Source organism: Amblyomma maculatum, chromosome 2 (assembly GCF_055883805.1).
Source record: "Amblyomma maculatum isolate TAMU_Amacu chromosome 2, ASM5588380v1, whole genome shotgun sequence".
Taxonomy (NCBI): Eukaryota; Metazoa; Arthropoda; class Arachnida; order Ixodida; family Ixodidae; genus Amblyomma; species Amblyomma maculatum.
In genome coordinates, this window is record NC_139345.1 from 25,550,457 (window position 1) to 25,571,708 (window position 21,252).

Consider the following 21,252-nt stretch of genomic DNA (forward strand, 5'->3'; position numbering starts at 1 on the left):
TGAGTTTCTGTGCATCATGTTTTTTAGTTTGATCTCAAGAAACAAGAATCGGCCCTTTTTAGCTGATGCAGTTTATGCTACTGGTATATAGTTCTTTTCTTGCTCTATGACATATTAGTTCATAATAGCTGTTGTCCAAGCACCAGTTATGTTAGCAGTCTGGAAGGAGTGGCTCTGGTGCTTTGTTAGATTCTTTGTTTTGTGCTTTGCTGGTTGCGTTTTTCAGGTAAGGTCTCACATTATTCATGTGTAGGTTGGATGTTTGTGCAGTGTGGAACTGATGAGAGCCATGTACCTTTCCTTTGCAGTGCATTAAAGGAAGCTTCATTTTTCACGAGTTGACTTGCTGCATGCTGAAAGCCATGGAAAGAAGCCACACTTCGTTGGATGCTGTGACCATTATTCTAGTCTTTCTTTAAAAACTGGTTTAGGTTGTGGCTATGTGTGTTATCTGCATTGGGAAACGTGAACACGGTGCACTATTTTTGTTGAACTATGGAGCTTTTAGCATATGGTGCTCCAAATAACAGGCTGTTGCATTAAATTTACTGGAACGTTAATTGTAAAATTATGTATTTTTTGTTTTGTTTTTACTGCCTTTGTTGTTGTATTATAAGCTGTTCAGTAAGTCATAAGTTTATTAAAACTTAAAGGTTCTATTACTCATAAAATACACAGAACATTTTTTTTTTTTTTTCCTGCGAGTTGACTGCGGGAGAGCTTGTCAACTTTTCCTGCGCTGTAATACAAGCACAACATGGCAGTGCCCTTTGACCCATTTTTGGGAATGACTATTTGTGCTTAATTTTTAATATTTGTGTTTCAGTAGGTTTTGTTTTTCTAATGTTTGAGATCTATTAGCAACAACATCACTTAGCCTTCCATGCTTACCTTTCCCATCTTATGCCTCTGCTTTTTGTAATAATGTGCCATTTTGAGACTGAAGTTTTGCTGTTGATGTTTATTGTTCGTCTAGTCTGCCTTATTTATTTCCTCTCAAATTTTCACCTAGCTGTACTTTGGAAATGCTCATTGTTCACTGCATACCTCTGTGTGACCCTGTTGTCTTTTTAGTTGGAAATGATTTGATTGATCTTTCTGAACTTATTTTATTATTACACTGCTCTTTCTCCTCCTTTCTCCGCGCCCTATCCGAAGAAGTGGTGGCGCCAGTTGCCTTTAGTTCATTTCTGTGTTTGTTGTAGCTTCATTTCAGATGCACTCACTGTTCATCGTGAACACTTTTGTGCTTATGGCATCCTAGGTATTGCAAATTAATTGGGTCAGGCTTTTGAACGCTTGCTTAATTCTTGTATTTCTCTACTTCTCTCTTTCTTGCTCTCCTCTTCCCAACCCATCCCAGGAAGTGGTGGGGGAGGCAACGACCAGATGACGAGTGTGGATGACTTCCTGAGCAAGTACAACTCATACTTGCAGCAGCTGCAGTCGCCTTCCTCAGCTGCGGGGTCGGCACTGCTAACGGCTGCCCGTGCTGACAACACCTGCCCGATTTGCCTCAAGACCTACTCGACCAAGCACAGCATGCGGCGCCACATGCTTATGCATAAGCCCTTCAACCGACGTTTCCAGTGCGATGTGTGTGGCAAGCTGTTCAACTGGCCCGGAAACCTGAAGACACACCTCCAGACCATCCACAATATGCGTGTGGTAGACTTCAAGTACCGCAAGTACCGCTTCCCTCTCCCTCCTGATATGAACAGCAAGTCATAGGGTGATTTGGTGTTAGGCAGTGGGTGTCATCGGCATGCCCGTGGCTTCCTAGTCTGTCGCACACACTCCGTTTTTGTTGGTATGGGGAGAGGAAGATTTATGACGTCCAGAAGTGAGGAAAAGCTGAGAGATTTATCGAGCACATATTTGCTGTGCAAGCAAGCTGCGCTAGCTAGACCTTCACTTCCAACAAGAAGTGTTGAAAATGTGGCAGTTTCTCTCTCTGTGTCATCCAGCTGCAAGTGGGGCATGGTCAGAGGAGTCATTTTTTGGCTGACGATAAAGAATGTCTAGGTTTTAGCTTGATGCAGGCTTGCCTTTGTTTTGCTTTACTTTCAGAGACCTGGCATAATTGGTAGCACTACTAGTTTGCATTATGGCTTAAAATTAAGACTACAAAATGTTACATTTTTCATTGATGTATATGTTGTAGTAAGGTACCACTAGTTGTATCTTGAATGTTTATAATTCCAAAGTTTTTTTATTTAGTTCACTTTTTGTTTGAGGGAACAAAAAGCTTGCGTTGTACTCCACTGCACTTTGCAGGGCTGATTTCTGAAATTATCTTTTGTTTTTGCTTAGCCTTATTGCATAGTTGTTGCACAGCTGAGCTTGCTGAATGCCAGCATTGATTTTTTTTTTTTTTTTCATTACTGATTTGAGGATCGATGAATATCAGGCTGCTCTCTGGGTTTCGTGCATAAAAATGCATGAAATAATCATGCTTGTGGCACAAATGAAGACTTAAAATGGCCAAAGCTCATGCCACTGTTTACACGCAGAAGTTGATTTAATGCTCTTACCATGCTCTGTTAGGTCAAACACTACAAGTGCTTTTTTTTTTTATGTGTACTGCCTCTGAGGAAAGTTATTTGTATGTTTCCATGCCATCAGGCATACACCAGGCAGTGTAAATTAAGAAAACAAATTGGCCACTGATTGCCATGTCTTGTTAAAGTGACATGCTGCGACAGCAGTCTGCAAGATCTTTCATTGCATTTTGGCTATCACAACAAGGAATAATGGCCACGTTTGGGTGAGTTGGTTTAACATACTGGCCATGAAAGCACAATTAAAGACAAGCACTAGGGTAAAGGGCAGACACGTGGGTACTTATTTCCAACTGACTTTATTTCATGCAAGAAGCAGAATTTCATAGTCTTGAAGTCACCTTCGTATGCTTACAGGCTATTATTTTACTCGGGTCAAACATGAAGATGCCTAAATGAGAGATTGGGTGAGCACGACTATATTGTAGACAACAAAAATGGGGGGCACACGAGTGTTTATTGTCTCAAATGCCAGGTTGTCTAGCAACCGGGAAAACCGGGAATCGTCAAGGAAATTTTATGCATCGGGAAAAATCAGTGAAATGTCAGGGAAACCAAAATTTTGTCAAGTCAGGATAAATGGTACAATAGATTCTGCAGTGCATTTTCATTTTAAGCTGGTGTACAGCAGGTATGTTATTCATGTAGGTTTCCTTTTTTATTTTTAGTGCGGTTTCGTCAGCATGCGACCACCACAGTGGCCATGACACAAGGCGAGGTGGAAATGATGTATTACTTTGATGCCAGCACATGGCTGAGCTGCCACAATAGAAGAACCAATGCGCACGTGAGGTGGGTGCTCAATAAAATATGCGGAAGCGCTGCATGAGATTATATGCGACAAAAAGCTGAAATAACCACATCAGCAGTGGCCAGCAATAAAGTGATTAGCCAGCTGCCCTGCCAAACGTGTGCGCAGTCATATTGAATTGCATTGGCTCGGCTTTGGTGGGCGGCTCCCGTGCTTTGAGGTTGGCATCAGTGCGCTTTTAATTTTCATTAAACTTTTGACCTTCTTATTGGCCATTAATTCTAATGACAGCCTTTTTACTATTGTATATTGCAGAATATGATTAATAAATACAGCAGCTACATTTTTAAGTCTCTTCACTTGGCAGGGAATTTGAAATGAAATAATCAGGGAAAACCTGGAAAAGTCAGGGATATTTAAAATAGTGGTTTGCTAACCACCCTGAATGCAAAAGCACAAATATAAGGTTCTTAGATGTAATATTACGCCAGAAATTGTGGAAGTATTGCAGTTAGTGCTAACCGGCGATGATTATGTAAGTGCTCCTTTGATTCTGTTGTCTGAAAAAGAGATGCAATATCTTACATCATTCACATGTGCAGCTTGAAAAACTGTTTCATTCATCACTCTATAGCCTGTGAGCATGTGCAGGTGACTTCAAAACTATAAAATTCTGCTACGTGCATGAAATAAAGCCAGTTGGAATTAGTGCTCGTTTGTCTTTTCTTTGTCTTAGTTATTGTCTTTCTTTTCGGTTTCACGAGCAACAACAAGGAGGCTGGGTTTTCTTTTATTCTCTGTTTTGTCGCAGCATTCTGCACGCTACTGTGCACCAGGGATGCCATGAATCCGAGGAGTGGCAGTCTGTGAATCACTTGCTGCAAACAGGGGGCTTTGGGGTTTGGACCAGCTCAGTGGTGCAGTGCCGCTCAGCTTTTCTCCTCTCTTTCCTTAGCACTCCTTCATTTTCTTTTATTTTTTTGCAAATACCTCCTGCGGTGCAAAACTAGGACATGAGCCCTTCGGTCATGTTGCACTAAAGATGCTGCCAAGGTGAGGGATGTGATGTAAGCAGCAGCATGGCAAAATATTTTGGCAATTTAGCATCAGGGATTGGCAAGGAGCAAAGCAGCACTACTAAGAAATACACATATCGATTTATTATCCTTGTTTGTTGCACTGCTTTGCCTTTTTTTTAATCAGTGAGCCAACTAGCCTAAATTTCCAATGTACATGGTCGGCCACTTCTAGTTTGAACGCGGCTCCGAGCCGCAAGCGCTCTCGGGAGTACCCAGGGAACTATACCACTGGCACAATGCAATCAGTAGTTTGGCCACCATTCTACGCACAATTTGTTGCAGAGTTCCTGCATCACTTGCTGCGCTTTCCGCATAGGAGGCAACTGAAGTTTGCTCTCTCATTGTGCACGCAAACTCTCTGTGCAGTTGGGATTTCCTAGGAAATTAGTGACTGACAGCTGCTAGTTCAGTATTGGTGCAAAAATGCTGGTTCTGTCTCGGACTTTTACTTTCAGTCTTTCCTAATTAACGGAGCACATAGGATGCTGTTTGCAATAAAGAACCAGAGCACTTTCGAATTGTCTTTATCATGGCCTGCGGTTCCCATTCTGTTCGAGATGACTCCTACTCTTCCATGGCCTTTATCTACAGCTTTTATGCTGTCGTTTTGTTGAGCATGGCCATAAGTGACAGTGGGTTTGTTCTTAGTCAACAGCCATGCGCACTTGCTGCTGCGCATGTCTGAAAAAAAAAGAGCTGGGTGAGTTGGTTGTTATCCATATTCAAACAGTGCGAGAAAGTTGACGACAGAACAAGCAGAACAACACGTGTTACTTCTGTTTGCAGGCACAAGGTCATCTAGTATAACGGAGTTAAAAATTTGAAGCATGTCTGCTAGGCTTATTTGTCGAGTGCCTGCCATGATTGAGTATTTGCGTCTAGTTTAAAAGGCGCATCCACTCTAGCAACGGTTTCTGTTTATCATTAAGATATAGATGAGATATAGCTGTGTGAAAAAAATCCCATTTCGCATGAGTCTAAGCTCTGTACTGTGAGGCTGCTACTTATGTGCATGACATAGTTGCGAGCGCTTTCTGCTCAGCCGCTGGAATGTCCGCCGGCTGCCAACAAGTGATTTGATCCGCTTAAATTATGGCGCCTGAGAGGCAGCTTTGCTGCGAGGCCTCACAGGTTACAAATTCTGATACTGTGAAGATGAACTTCCAGAGTTCATCAATTTATGTTGATACGAAAGAAGTAGGTGGCTTCGTCATAATTTGCAAGAATGGCTAAGTAATATTGCAGTCCTAGTGTGCATTTAGCTTTGAGAGGCCACTTTTTTTCTTCACTTTTCTTGTGAGCTGCTTTGTGCAAGTTTTGATCATAGTTGTCAGTTGCAACCTCTTTGTGTGATCCAAGTTTCTGAAAGGAGTGATAGTCTGGAAGGTTTTTCACAGTTAAGCATGCTGATGAGTCATCACTGCGGCGCCCTGTGCCATTCATATTTTCACGGTTTTCTTTGGCAATGCAAGTGATGTGATCAGGTCATCCAGCCAGCTATGTGCCTCTGCCCAGGTTGAATTGGTTTCTCAAGATGTTTAATGATTGGAAGCTGCCAGTCTTTTTTATGCCAGGTGAATAAACACCACATTATTTGGCAGCTCTGTGGGCAACAAAGTTTTCTTGTTTATTACTGCTGACTACAGGGGTGCATATTTTTATCAAGCCTTCATTTCCTACTTAGCTCTTAGCTAAAAGACTACTTCAGTGGAGCCAGAAGACCAAAGAAGGTTTTAAGCATATTTGCAGCGCATAGTGTTGGTGATGCGTGATGCGTAATCCGAGCACCCGAGAAAGAGATGCGAAAACTGGGAGTTTCAACATCTACGTGAAGTCATTTAGGACACTCCAATTTCTTTGGCGATATATATGTGTGTGGAGAACACGAACAAAGTCTCATCCATTGCCACTGGTGTGCTGTAGCTGATGATGTGCCAAAGGTGCCTCCTACAGTACCCACTGCGCCTGCGCAATATTTCCCTAGAAGTCCGCAAGAAGCACTCTGCGAAGCACCGGTGTGTGTTGAAACCAGATGTGGACGACTATGTACATCACTAACTTCGCTGGTAATAAGTTTCTACAAAAAATGTTTGTGGCCATTCGGAATGTAGAAGTGAATTTTTTACCATAAGATCAGCTCAGTAGTCTTCAGGGGCCCCCTGATATATTTAGTTACTTCATTCATTCGCAGTTACAAAGAGGTTTGTCATTTTTACTTATAATAGGGTCGTCAAAAACCAAGCAAGCCCACATTTCATACATGTAGGGTGCAGTGATGTGGCCAGTGGGAGAGTAATGAGCTCTTTCAGGGCTTTTAAATGTGAATGTAAATACCAATTTGGGGAGCAGCCTTGCATTAATTTTGGCAAATTGCTCTTCTACTTTGCATGATTTTTCTTGTGGAGCCACCACATTGGTTCCTTCAGAAATGTCACATGTATTCATGTATTTGCAACTGCTCCAGCTGTGCACTTTAAGGTCAGGGAGAAAGTATTGTGATGATGGCTTGGCTTCATCTCATGTGAAGGACTGGCATGAAATCGTTAGCTGCTGAGAGAACAAAGTAGTCCTTGTTTTGCAAAGCCCTGCACCTGCAGAGAGCTCTTCTGTTCATGTTATAGTAAGATCATGCAAGCAGCTGAATGAAAAAAGGCATATGTTTCCATAAGGTGTGCATGATGTGCTCTCTATGTAAGGCTAGGTTAGATTTTTGTATTTATAATGCTGTCTGCATAGCTTGTTCAAGATAATGAATTTTTTATCAATTCTTTTGGTCAATGAATACAGGGTGTCTCACTATGTAGCTTGTATTTTATTTTATTTTATGTAGCCTTTCTTTTTTTCTTCATTTATATATGGTGTTAGAAATGCAGTCATTATAGCATCCTTTGCAATGTCAGACTTGACTGTCATCCTGAATTATTTTAATAATGTTTGCACATTGTAAAGCTGCATGACGTACTGCTTCCGTAACATTTGGTTTCCATTTTGCTATTATATTTTCAAGTACGGCATCCAATATCTACCTACCTGCATGCAGTATGGCAGCATGCATTTTTATTACGGTATCAGGGTACACTTGTACACATTGTTAGGTTTGTTTGACCTTGCTTACAATCTCTTTGTATTTGCCATGTTGATATTTTGTTCACATGCCTCTGTTCCTACATCTGTGTTCACCATTGCTTCTGTGCAATGTTGGAGAGGTCTAGTATAAGAGAACGCTATAGTTATTTAGTATTCAGCAACAGTGAAAATGTAATTTTAATTTATTTCAGGGACACAGGGTGTTTATTATTATTAATTATATTATCAATATATATATTTTATCTTCTTTATATATCACAATATGTTTTGTGTTCTTTTTGTGCTTGTTTAGGCGCACCCTTCATGCAGCTTTTTCATCTTGTATTGAACTTGCTGGCTGTAATGAACAATCTATGCATTTCTTTTCCTTTCTTGTCATGGTCACCGCACCTGTGCTCTGTTCCTACCCAATAGAATACTTTTGATAGGTGCGCTATGGAGGCGCTGCTTTTGTGTGAGTGCACTTTGGCAGAGCTTAGGGTGTTATGAAAAATTGGCAACACATTTTGTCACATCGGTGTTACCTGTTTTTGTCGCATTTAGTAGGAAACCTATCTTACAGAAGGTAAGCTGCTTTGGGGATTTTCCTCATTCCTCATGTCATGTCACATTCCGCTAGATGCGATTTTTTTGTTGTTAGCATGCACATTTTTTGGGGCGGTGTGATGGCTGTTGTAGTCAGATAACCTCATTTTATACTCTTTAGTCTTCCTTTTTTTATATATATATATATATATATATTTAGTATAATGCTGTGTTCGTGTTTCTGTCTTTACTGACTTTTTTAGTTTCCTTGGAGGTAGGGCATGTATGTGTTAAGATAACCTGTATTCTCTGGAATTTTGCATAGTATTGGGCTGCATTTGCTGTAAGTTTTGTGGTAGAGAGAATGCTCATTTCCTCTATGAAGAGATGCACCTTAGAAACAGAACTTGGCAGAAACTCGGCAATTTTGCTCATTAGAACAAAGCTCTGTAGATGTGTGGAACAGCCTTGCATTTGGAGAGTGTGCTGAAATATGCACGTTGCTTGGCTTTTATCTCTCTTTAGGCTGGTTAAAATAGAAGAAACAAGCATTTGTGCCAAAATATTTATTTAGGTGCTTTTGGAGCACTTTTGATTCCCCAGGCATGACTTCTAGATAAATCTTTTCTGCTGCAGAAGGGGGTTTTATGTTCTAAAAACTTGACAGAAAACAACACTTTCAAAAGAACATGTTGTCAGACTAGTTGGTTCCACATTGTGTAGAAGAAGTTAGCCCAAATGCTTGGACATAGAGAAAACACATATGATGGTTGACAAGCACTTATCAATCACTGTATGCGTCTCCTAATTATTTGCCCAAGCATTTGTGTGAACCTCTTCCATACAATAATTACAGCATGCACTTTTTAGATATTATTGCGCTTGTTCTATGCAATGGATGTGCAAGCATTCTGGGGAGTACCTTCACCACTCTATTTATGAGTGGTCTGATGCATATTGCATGATCATTTGCAAGACTTGATGCCTGAAAATTTTTAACAGCCTGGAAGTTCATGCAGACATTTTTGGTGCACTAAATGCTTGTACACTGGAGCTGTTGAAATTCTGTGGAATTCATAGCACTAACAGGACCACCAAGTGGGGGCACAAAATGGAGTTAAGCTTTCCATGTCACAAAAGTGAGAGTAACTACATCACTCTGCCAAAGGAGTAGTGCACATTTTTTGTTCTGCGAGCTGCAGATTCTTAGAACAGCTTCGATAGCTCGTTTTATTATTTAATTTTGTTACTCAAAGAAACTTTATAGGCATTGTAGTTCTTGGTTGAAAATACTCTTTGTGTGTTCACGCTATTTATTGGGCAAAATAAGCTGCATGCAGTTGCTTTCTCGCATGGCGAGATATAAAAATAAGAAACAAAATTTTTTCTTCTTTTTATGGCACTTTGTTTTTGTCCAAAAGCATTTGTCTTGCATTTACAGGTGTGTATTTAACATATGCACACCTCCAACCTGATACGTTGCATGCTAAGCTTCAGACGCTGCCTTAGGCTTAGCAGCCTAGTCCTTCTGTGGGCCCTGGTGACCTACGATGGCTTGGTATCTTGCAGCCGAAGAGGTGCATTTATTGAGATGCTGGTAACATCTTTTGCTGACACTTGTTGCTTGCATTACAAATGTTAGACAGTTTTCCGCTGTCACTGTCTATGCAGCTTTTGATTGAGCATTGCAAGTTTTGCTGCCAGATGAAATTGTCAGAGGGAGAGTGGAGTATGCATTACTTACAAATTGTGGTGCTGCTGGGCAGCCATGGGACAGTTTACAGGAACCTGCAGTCAGGCACACGACCTTTGTACCTTGTGCACAGGCCGTGCGTGAGTGGTCACATGATCTGCATATGCAGAAAGGCTAGCAGTACCTTGCCTAGAAAGGCAAAGGGTGGAACAGCACCATTGCTGGCTTGTTGTGTCCTCCACAAGTATTTAGCAGAACATGCTGATGCTGTCATTGTGAAATATACTTGAGGATAGCAAATCTGAAGATTCCTTATTTTAACCGTCATTATTGAGCAGGCATGGTATTTTTTAGAGAACTGCAGCCTTCTAACTATGCATATGGCGTTAGCATTTCTCACAGTGGCTTCCTGTTATATCTATTTACAGACAAACTTTCTTTGATCTGTGTTGTGACTGTAGTTTATCAGCCAAGGAAGGAATATAAATGCGCAATCTTGCGAAGGTCGGCATACTTCAGTATGACACTACGACATATATGAAACTGTCGTAAACCATTTACCTATGAGTGCGCATTTGCCACGTCTTCCATTGCTTGCATTGTTGCATTTTTCTAGATGTTTCTAAGGTGATGCAATTTTTTTTGGTACTAAAACTGTAGCCTTCTTTTATTTACTATACAAATTCTCACCTTTGTTTGGTCGATAGTCTGTTTCTCTATGTGAAAAAATAATAAGTTGGCTGATGTTTTAGAGACAGATGTAGGAGCTAAGGTAATCTTTTGAAAGGTTAATGGCATTGTCATGTAGGGCTTCTAAAATGAGCCTGAGGTGTTCTGAAATGTATGCATCCCCTGTCATATGCAGTTTTTCACACTTGTGAAGTGCATTGTGTAGAAGTGTCTTGGTGTTGAGAATTTTGTCCCGTTGTGAAAGTTGGCACCAGAACAAAGAAGTGTGCATCTTGTAGGTTTCTTGGGTTATGGGTTGTACTGCTGTACTGCTTTCTTCTATTTCGTATTTTTAGATTTTTTTTCTCGAAATACACGTCTTGTGAGAGCTGTTTTACTAGTGAATCAAATGCAAAAAAAAAAGAACAAAATGAAAATAAAAAGGCTTTAGCTAAGCATTAGTGTGTTCTTTTGTCTTCCATCCAAATCGTCTGTTTCATTACCTGCCCTGTGCTGGTACTGACTTTTTATTGAAAATTAATTTCCTCAGTGTCCTGTTGCAGGTGTGGGCAGCAACGTTTTAATACTGCTTAAAAATAATTTCTGTCTGCCTCTTTTCTGCGAGACTGCTTTGTGTTGCACCTCTGGACGGTGTCTGCAGTTTGTGTTGCAAACATGTAAAAAAAAAACCCCGCAGCAGTACCTTGGCATTATGCATGCCTGTCTAGATTTCAGCTAACTGCCTCCTGCAGCTGGACAGTGATGATGCGTTGACATGCTATGTGGCATGAATCTTGCTTCTGAGTTTGGCTAGCAGTAGGTATTTAGTTCCAGTACAATTTGTAATTCTTAAGCATGTTTGCAACAACACAAACCTGTCCATTGTCCATTTTTGAGAATATTTTGTATTTTGTGTCTGTTAGGTCTTCAGTATATGTTGTAGGCATGTTGGGCGAGGTAAGGTGACATAGCTGCAACTCAAGGCAGTCAGGAAAATGTTCAATGCTTCCAGGTAAAAAAAAAAAAAAAAATAATGCTGCCTAAATCTTGGTGCAGGCAAAATTCTGCGTTCATCTTATCTGTGCTGAATCAAACTTTTGCTACTTTTTTTTCTGGGGGGGGGGGGGGTTGGCTTCAGACATCTGACCTATCCATACTTTCTAATGTAAAGCAGTATGTAACAGGAAAAGGGTCACTTGCAACTTGATGTATATACAGCTTGCAGTTCAGTCATATGTGATTTTTTATTTCCAACTTTTTCACTGGATTCACAAAGCAACACCTGGCTTTGTTGCACTGCAAGCTGTAGTCAGGTGTCTTACTGTATATTTTGCTTTGTTAGTGGCCTGAAATGTTAACTCGTGTTATTGTATGTACTGTCTTTCTACCAGATATGACTGCGTTGCTATTTAGCTGCCTCAAGTCTCAAAAATAAGGTATGATCTTGGCATGTTATGATAGGGCATGGTTGAATGCATGGAAATATTTGCACATTGCTTTCAAGGCCAAATTTTGAAGGCTTTTTTTTTTTTTTTTCTTGAAATGGAACTTTTTTGTTATCAACTTGTGCGTTTACCTTGTGTTACCTGTGTAGCATTTCTTGCGTAATATTGTTGCTGTTGCATTTAAATTCTTATTACATTTCTTAACAAGATTGTAACTGTGAGCGTATAAATTAACACTCTGATAATATTGTTTTGTAGAATGCTTGCCTAAGTAGCTACTATAATCTGTTTTCTTTCTTATACAGTTAGATCTTTCAAAATATTTCCTGTTTCCCGAGTTCATTGCTTTAAAACTTTAAACCATTATCATCATACGTAAGCTAATGGTTCTAAGAAAGCTAAGTTATCTGTCATTATTGTAACAGCAGGAAGTTTTTTTTGGAGGGCAGTAGGGTCAGTTAGAATGTTTTCTTTTTTCTTTTTTTTTAATCTACATATATGTACCACAAAGCTTTCGTGTATCTGGGTTTGCTATGGTGGCTTGAACACAAAGTAGTACAGTTTTGCTGAAGTGGGGCATATAAGCTAGTTTATATACAATTAAGCAAAAAAGAAACAGTAGGCGATAAAATCCAAGCAAAATTTAATAAAGGCTCATGGCTCGGAGACTTGTCTTTAGCCCAGTGTGAGCAACTACAAATAAATAAAATAAATTCTGGTTTCGTTAGGCACTAGAGGGAATGAGTACGCAGACGGTAACAGAGACGAAGTGGCAGGATTGTCACTGCAGCTAATTTGAGAATGCCTTGCTGTATTGCCTAGAAGTAGTGTGACACTTTTGCCAGTGTGATGGCAAAGACTAAACTCTCAGGGGTGCGGCTTGCCTTGTCATTGCCATTGCCCCTGTTTGTTCCGCAGTTTTTAAATGACATATTTTGCCCACCAGCCCATGTTGCATGTCTTGCCATTCCTTTATGATGCAGTGCACTTGTGGTATGAGACCCTTTTTCGTTTGTTCTTTTTTGCTCTCTCTCTCTCCTTTGTCAGGTGCTGTGCTCAGCCACGCAGTCGCCTTGTGGCAGCGTTGTTGTGCCTGAGGAGGGCACCTTCTCAAGAAATTTTTATGTTGGGCAGTACTCTTGCACAATGCAAGAGGCTGATTGATATTTTGTGTGATACGAGCTTGCCCATTCAGTTATGCTGCAAGAGATTAATCAATATTCTTCAGCAGAGGTGGAAGCAGGTGATTTGGCAAACAACCTTTCCAGCCTTATCTACTGTCCTGTGTGATTATTGTAGATAATGGTGAAAAGTAATGTGTTTTGTATCTTTAAAAAAAACCAGATCAAATTTTATGTACTGTTTGTTTTGCTTACGCTACATCTTAGCTTGTGCAGTTTTGTCTTGAAAACAGGTTGATACTTTACATTCCTGATATCTAATTGTTCTTGTGAAAGCCAGTTAAAAGTGTTTCATAACTAGTGTCATGGGTATGATAAATTGAACATGGCTATCAATTTCCAGGTTTTTGTGTCATGAAAATCGGCAGCTGTAGTAGGTGGTTTGTTTCCAAAATGCTTGACAGACCTTGCTACGAACAAAGGATGAAAAGGCAGGAGTAAGCACCATGAACATTGGTCAATGCTAATAACATATCCTCCTGCTTTTGTCATTTTTATTTTGCACTTTCTGTCCAACATTGATGACATTTCTTAGTAGCAGCTAACATTTCTTTAAATACACCTTATAAAGATAAGATGTCTGTGTAATGATTTTTCTGACATAATATTTTAAATTCAGCAGGCTGATGGAATTGATATCCCACTACCAAGCAAAAATATTTTTATCCATTTGCTAACTCTGAATCTGTATGCATTGTATATATGCTACGTTCATTCTTATAATTTTGTTGTTTGATGAAAGTGATTAAATTTTAGGTTTATTATAGCTGTTTGAGGTTTATATGTTTGTTTTCTACGGCCCTTACTTGGAATTTTGCTTTGTATTCAGCTGCCACTGTTGGGGTGTTAAGAAAATGGCTGCACTGGCCAGCTTTGAACTTTACCTTTACCAGTGTTTATAGAATGTTACAAACCACGGTGCCTTTTTTTTTTTTTTTGTTCTGGCTAGAAATTGGTATCAATGCACTGAGCATGTTTTAGTACAATACTCCCTTTAAAATTCCTCTTGAATCTTTCTTCAATGTTATCTTTAATGGACTCCTTTTTTAACGTTGAAAAGGGGATGGTTTCAGGTAGGCAGGTATGTGGGGTTTATGTTCTGAAGCTGCACACTAGCTATGAGGGACTCCAAGGTAGCAGCTCCACATTACTTTTGACTACTCGTAGCTTTTTATTATGCATCAGCATTGCATGTAACATGGGCATAATTTTACTTACCTGCATCAAAATGGGACTGTTGAGGCTGCGATTAGACTTTGTGGCATTGGAAGCAGATGCAGAGGAGTGGCTAAAGCCACTACGCTACCACGGCGGGTTGGAAGGTTTCAGCATTTCTTTCACTTCTTTATTCAGCTATCAAACTTGTTCCCTGTCGTTCAAGATGCATTATTGTGTGAAAGATGCACCAGAAAATACACTTACAAAACCTCAGTAAGCTATGATTATGTCGTGATTGCTTCCTCTTTGATGCAACAAAAATTTGATCAAAGATGTGTTTTGAAGAATTGGCATGACGCAGATTTTTTTAATGATTGTAAATATCTTTTTTCTTAAAAGAGGATTTTATGGGAAAACAAAAAACCTGTCAGAACACTGCTGTTGCAGTAGCTGCATCATAATGGACTGGAAATTTTCTGGTAGTTTTCATCTGGGAAGAATTTTTAAACAAGAATAACAACAATGTTTCACCTATGTCGGTTTGCTGTATTCAAAGTGAAAAACTGTGCAAGACCAGGGTTGTAGCTTTTGCACTTTTTCATTTTCGTTTGTCATGTTTTTGCAGTGTTTTTGCTTTATTTGCATGCATCTAGTAATGTATTTGCCTGTGAACTGCTGACTTTGTGCCATATATTTAGAAAGAGAGAGTGGCATACCGTCTTCACGTCAAGAAGCTGTGCCAGACAGGTGGAGGTGAAACGTAGAACCCACCACTTTGGCTGTTTTGGTTAGTGCACTCGTTACTGAGCTAGATTACCTGGGCGCGAACCCAGCAGCCAGCATCTGCATTTCTATGAAAGCAAAATGCAAAAGGCACCTGGGCACCGTATGATGCCAGTGCACAATAAAGATGCCCAGATAATCAAAACTTATCCGGAGCCCTTCATAGCCCGAGTCACTTTGGGACTTGAAACCCCATGCATATATGAAAGTTCAGGTTGCACACAATATCTTGCTACTGTCAGTGATTCCACATTTTGATGCTCAACAGTGACAATGAGGATCAAAAAAATCTTGTTTATGATGAGAGAAAGAATTTAGTCTCGAGAAGTGGTTGTGCTGAAAGCATTGAATTGGCTATTTGTAAATTTCTATGACTTAGCCTCTGTGAAAAGCTTAACTCCGACCAAAAACTTCTTTGCTTTCATTCAGAAAAAGTAGCGAGAAAAAGCATTATAAGTGTGGAGGTACCTGTCCTTATACTTGTTAACTGAGGCTTCTTTTAACCTCCGAAAGCTCCAAGTAAGCACCACAGATTCTCCTTATCAGATGTAGGTGAATGTGCAAAAAATTATATTTTAAAATTTATTTATGCATGCACACATGCAGATAAAGAAGGCACTTGACAGGAAATGATCACAACAGTGAGGTGACAACATGTCCTTGGTCCGGGTGAGCAACTAAGCTAGCTTTATTAACTATAGCAGTGCAGTAATGTAAGACAGATGCAATGAAACATACAAGACATAGAAGGGTCTAGCCTCTGGTTGAGTTCATTTTAAACTCTTGACCTATATTTATACGCATTCACTCAAAACTAATGAATACATAAACTGCTTCCGAGTGTGTCACGTTGCTGTAAACAACGAGTAGCTGTTATATGCTAGAAGCTTTATGAATGCTGTATGAAGCTGTATTAACATTGTGGCAGTATCGAAATTTTTAATGGCACATCTAATGCTTACAAAGGGTAAAGTGTATATCATAAAGCAGTAAAAAAAAAAAAGGCAAAAAGTGAAAAAAGATGTGATGATATATATCATAGGCCATGCCATGTGGAGCCAGGAATAAACAATCTCGGCAGATTTTGAAACACTTCACAAGCAGGAGAAACCACCAATAAAAGTTTTTTTTTCTTGCAAAAATTTCATAGAACATTTTACCCAGTTTGGATTGAAGTGCTTGGGATATGCATGTTACTCCTGCAGTTTCTACACCGTAATATCTGAGTATGTTACTGGCATGTATGTTAAATGTGCAGATGCGAGCAATATCAAAGGTTTCTCTGTTTATATTCATCAATATTCTTATTTCTGATTTGAATTTAAAAATACATGGTTGAGGATTAAGCACTCAAGTGAAAGCTGCAAGGTAAATATAAAAAACTGCTCCTTGCTTGTACTAGTGTTAGACTTCACCGCGCAAAATTCTGCAGGTACTACGTTATGGTATTGGGATGAATTTGCAGTTTTTGCAGCCCTAATCTAGAAATAGAACTTCCCAACACAATGTGGTCTTTTAAAAAAGCCGTCATCATGTTTTACTTAGAAATGCCATAATCACTTGTGGCTTTGAAAACCTGCTCAAGGGACTGAATATTGCTCAACCATCTGCAAGCTTTGCGAAACTATGCTATCTTCCGTTCAAAACATTTCTAAGAGCCCGAAGAAGGGAAATGGCAAAGGTGTTTTCCATGGAACGCAGATTGCAAGAAATATTTCCGGTGGTCATGAAAGCTAGAAACAAGTAGCCGTTGCACTAACCAGCATGCATCTTGAATTTTTTGGAATTCCTTAATGTTGTGGCTGTAAGAATATAGGCCATTCAAGACATATGTTAAACTTTCTGGACTACACATCATCATCATCAGCCTGACTATACCCACTGTAGGGTGAAGGCGTCTCCCATTCTGGGCTACACAGCAAGATGCTAAGTAATAATTCAAGGTTTATGAGGTGGAGGACAGGGTAGTTTTGATAAATCTTTATGAATGATGTAGTCAGCACCGTTAAATTGCAAACAAGACTTTAATAGGAAAGTTTTACAGTAATGTGAGAAATGATCGAAGTTTACTTCAATAAGGGTAGCAGAGGGTTAATTGTATACCTTTCTTGTTTGTCAATGAAAAAAAAAAAAAGCGGCCGTTTTTGGTGGTCACTTCAAACATTTTAGATGAGATTTCTAGCTCATTATGTGCACCATCTTGTGTTTAGTGCTGCATGTTTTATGGAAAAACTTTACAATCATCATGTTGTATTTTTCCTTTGACAACTTGAGTTTATTTTCAACCCTGCATTGCTTTCTTGTTTAACAAAGTGGCATGTTCTTGTGTCTAGCAATTGTGTCCGCAATCGTGGGAATAGCTGCAAAATATTGTGTGCTGTCTATTATCTTTTTATTCTGTACAATAATGGTTGGCATATTTTAAGTGAACATGGGTGGAAATGGATCTTGACTTTTTTTTTTCTTTTTTTTTTTTTTTTGAATAACTTTTTCAGCATCCCCAAGGTTCTGCTTAAAATGATATGTGAAGTCCTACATAGCCATAAAGTAAAAAAGTTGGTTGTATGAGAATGAATTTTTTTTTTAAATTGCATAGCATGCATAAAGCTATGATAATGGGACACTGAGCACCATTCTTCTCAAGCATTTTAAGCTGAGGCAGTCTGTTAATGAGAATTCTTGGATTCCAGCTCTAATGTGATGCTTCCTTATAAAATTCTGAAAGGGATTGATTGCAACTGTGTAGCTTTTTGTTTCCCTGTGCCTCTTTTGTGAGTGGGCTTTGTAATGCTGCCACACTAGTAAGGGGCACACAAAATGAGAATGCTGCCATCCTCTTTCTCTCTTTTCCTCTCTGCCTAGGCCCCTGGCAGGTGACGATGCCCAACAAACCATTCAAGTGCAGCACCTGCTCAAAGCGGTTTTGCTCAACCGAGTCATTGCGAGTGCACCTGTACTACATGCACCGTGCCATCAAGATGCATGTGTGCCAGCACTGTGGCCGCTGCTACAAAAAGCGCTACGACTTGAGGAAGCACTGGGAACGAAGCCCCATGTGTGATGAACTGAATGCTGCTTCTATGTCAAGTCTGTGATGCTGGTTTGCTTGGCGTCAAATGCCCCCCTTCCCCCCGATAATTTTTTTAGCCTTGTTATATCCGCATTGTTTTTCATCATACCAGGCAAACTAGAATGAATTGTGCAGGGCACTTTTGGTGACAACTTGTTGCTGGGGGGGGGGGGGGGGGGGGGGGGGGGGTGATGAATAGTATGAAATTGGATGTCTTGTTATTTACTCATGTTTTTATTTGGAATTTTGTCACTTGAGATCTATGTGAGCATTTCATGTGGATATGATCATGTACAGTATCACAACTCATCCTTATACAGAGCAGCTGAGAAAAACAGTTATGCATTGGATGCTGTAGGCCATTACCCAGGTCTGTGTAAGTGGGATTAATCAACTAAATGGAGAACATTTTATTATGCGCGCACAGAATTTCAATAAGACAAGGCCAGCTTCAGCCTTCACGTGCCAGTTACAAGGGGCTGTAAATGGGGAATATATAAAATAGACTGACTGTGGTGGAGGAGTAACTGCGGGGTAAAGTGAATGGGACATGGCTTTAGAAGCAGACGCATATTTCGCCTTAAGTTTACCTTATACTATTTGACTCTCCCTTGATAGTCAGTGTCATCCTGCTTTTCAAAAGCAGCCAAAGCTATATTTGAGCTATATATAGCTGAATGAAAGTCCAATGCTGAGGGACCTCCTTTGAGTAGGCGTTACTTGTGCATAGTAAACAGGGGGGGGGGGGGGGGGGGGGGGGGGGATACTAAAGAAAAATCGCAGCTGTAATCTGTTTTCTTTGTGTCCCTCTTGTCATGGCGTACTTTCTGCTCCGTGTAAGTGACACTTGAAGAGCATCTATTTCGGCATCCAGAGTTTCACTGAGGACCCATTGAGATGTCCTGTTTGCAGCAAAACCACGTTGCTAGTGCCGTGACTCAGGATGGTGTTCTTGACTGGCCATTAGTAGGAGTGCTGTGCTCCTTTTGGAAGTATAGTGCACCTCATTGGAAGCACTATGACATGCACTATCACTGGGTGAGAAAAAATACAGTGTTTGCCAACTATATGGCCATAACTTCTGAGTGCAGTGAAGCACAAGAACGTGGATGCAGCAGAGCAGTAGTGCAACAGTTCGAAAATTTGGTGCTGCAAGTATTGGGAACTCGCCACCAGTAGTTGTTGCATTTGCTTTGAACTTTTTGCACATCTCATGTGCATTTTTTGCGAAAAAAGATACCGGATTTTCTTGCACTTTAGGACTTTAGAGAACGGCTTTTTCTTAGTTTGAGAAACTGATATGGGCACCATCTTGTCTTCGGCTTAGAAGCCTCCAATGGTTCTAACCATTTGACCATGCTAATCTCAATGCTAATTATGGTTTAGTTGCTGTAGGCTTCCTTAAAGGCAAACTCGATTAATGTGAATTCTTGGATAAGATGAACATTATGCGATGATTTGGTTCTCTATTGGATGCAGCGTAAAAAAAGGAATCTGCTTAAGCTGCCTGCTTCAATTAAGACAAACATTCTCAGCGAACACAAACCCCAGCTAACCCATGTAGTGGCGCCTTCGGGCTATTCTCTCTGCACTGCTGGACAAAGGAAAAATGTATGAAATGCTTTCATTCAAAGAAGCCTGCCTCGACAAAGTAGTTTCCATGTGGCTTCACATAATTGTGCAGGGAAGTCATCTTGTTGGAGGTGCGCTTTCTTGTGGTGAAGTTTACTTGCTGATGATTGAAAGCTTCTGCCCAACCACGGCAAAGAGACGTCGGATTTCAGTTTAGTGCTCACGTCACAGTCCAGACATTGCCACCAGTGGACTAAAAGGCACAAAGTGCACCCACTTGTAGTCTCGAGGCAACAGTTGGAAGTCGAATTTTAATCTGATGTGGTGCTGCAACACGCATCATCGCGTTGATAACCAGATATCGGCACAATGCGCACATGCATGTAGTATATAGAAAGGCTGTAGTGCAGTGTCTTATAGAATTGACATAAGCAACATTGCAGAATGAGTAAGGCTTGAGAGAAGCTCAGTAACTTGCTGGGCACCTTCAGAATGCTCGAGCCTCAGAAATCAAATAGAAACAAACAAACAAACAAGCAAATAAAAAGTATCCGCAGGAAAAAAGTGTAAAAAGAGACTTAAAAACAGTGAAAAAGAAAAAAAAAACCCAGACCAGTGCTGTTTTCAAGAAGCATTTGTTTCATTTGCGATTATTCTCCCTCTGAAAGGCTATTCACCATTTTTACGTAAAATATTTGGACGCAGCTAGCATGCTTGCATATCTTTTTTTTTAAGGACATGTCTGGTGTAATGAACTTCTGATAAGACATTTTCTGGTCTCTTCAATCTCTTTTTAAAGGGTGTATACAATTGTTGATTAGCATAATTTTGGAAATAACTGGCCTCAACCATGTCAGTTTTATTTCTGAAAGCATTTTCTTTTCCAACCACCTGATATTAAAAAATTTTTTCAAGTGCTTGCTGACATACCCAGTATGTCTGTTCTGCAATGCAGTACATTTTGATTCATTTTTCTGAAGCAGTCCTCATGGTTCTTTGCACTTTTTGGCTAGCATAAATGACACTTGTATTCTGTTGAGGCCTTTTTTGTTTCATTGAGATCTCTGTTGAGTACAGCTTTTTGATTTTGTGGCTCCATTGAAAACCTGATATGTATTCATAAGGAAGTTGTACACAAAGCTTACGGAACACGGAAGAATGGGACAGGATTTGGTCTGGTGTTTTCATGCAAAATTTAGTTATGATTATCAACTGGCCCGGTGCTTTGGCTGAATATACTATAGCGTCACTCAAGGGTACGGTGTTGCTATGCCTTTTTCAATGTGGAAATGCATTCTGGGCTCATTATTACAGTGCCAGCTTCATATCTGCACTGCGGAGCTCACCTGGGTGCAATAGAATGAACTCATGTCATTACAAGTGTACCGCCTTTGCCAAAAGTAACCAGGCTGCAGGGTCTGCTTCTCGGCCGCATGGTACTAAATGCATACCGTATCTCAATTTTTAGATCTCTGCAAAGTAAAGGCGAGCATCTCTCCTTACTCCTTAATGAGTTGGGATCCTCTGGGAATTCTTACTGACCTTATAACACTAGTGAGAAGCAAAACATGCTGCCTGGTTACTTGGCAAAGACGGTACGTATTATATATGATAGCTTACAGCTAACACTGCATTAATAAGGTTACATAGGTATAAGAACAGGATGTTCATGTTATCC

At 40.1% G+C, this 21,252-nt stretch overlaps 1 protein-coding gene across 12 annotated transcripts in view; it reads left to right on the forward strand.

The window, feature by feature from the left end:
* Window positions 1-21,252, forward strand: part of LOC146198174 (uncharacterized) — a 212,916-nt gene that overhangs the window by 99,507 nt on the left and 92,157 nt on the right. Inside the window, exon 5 of one of the 12 annotated variants that reach the window (XM_084593549.1) lies at window positions 17,795-18,042. The exons of 10 other annotated variants lie outside the window; for them this stretch is intronic. In XM_084593549.1, the coding sequence (XP_084449675.1) occupies window positions 17,795-18,027 (233 nt within the window). In that variant the 3' untranslated portion in view covers window positions 18,028-18,042. Of the gene's footprint in view, window positions 1-1,363; window positions 4,024-17,794; window positions 18,043-21,252 lie in introns of those variants that run through there. One more of the 12 variants, XM_084593535.1, reaches the window with a different exon arrangement.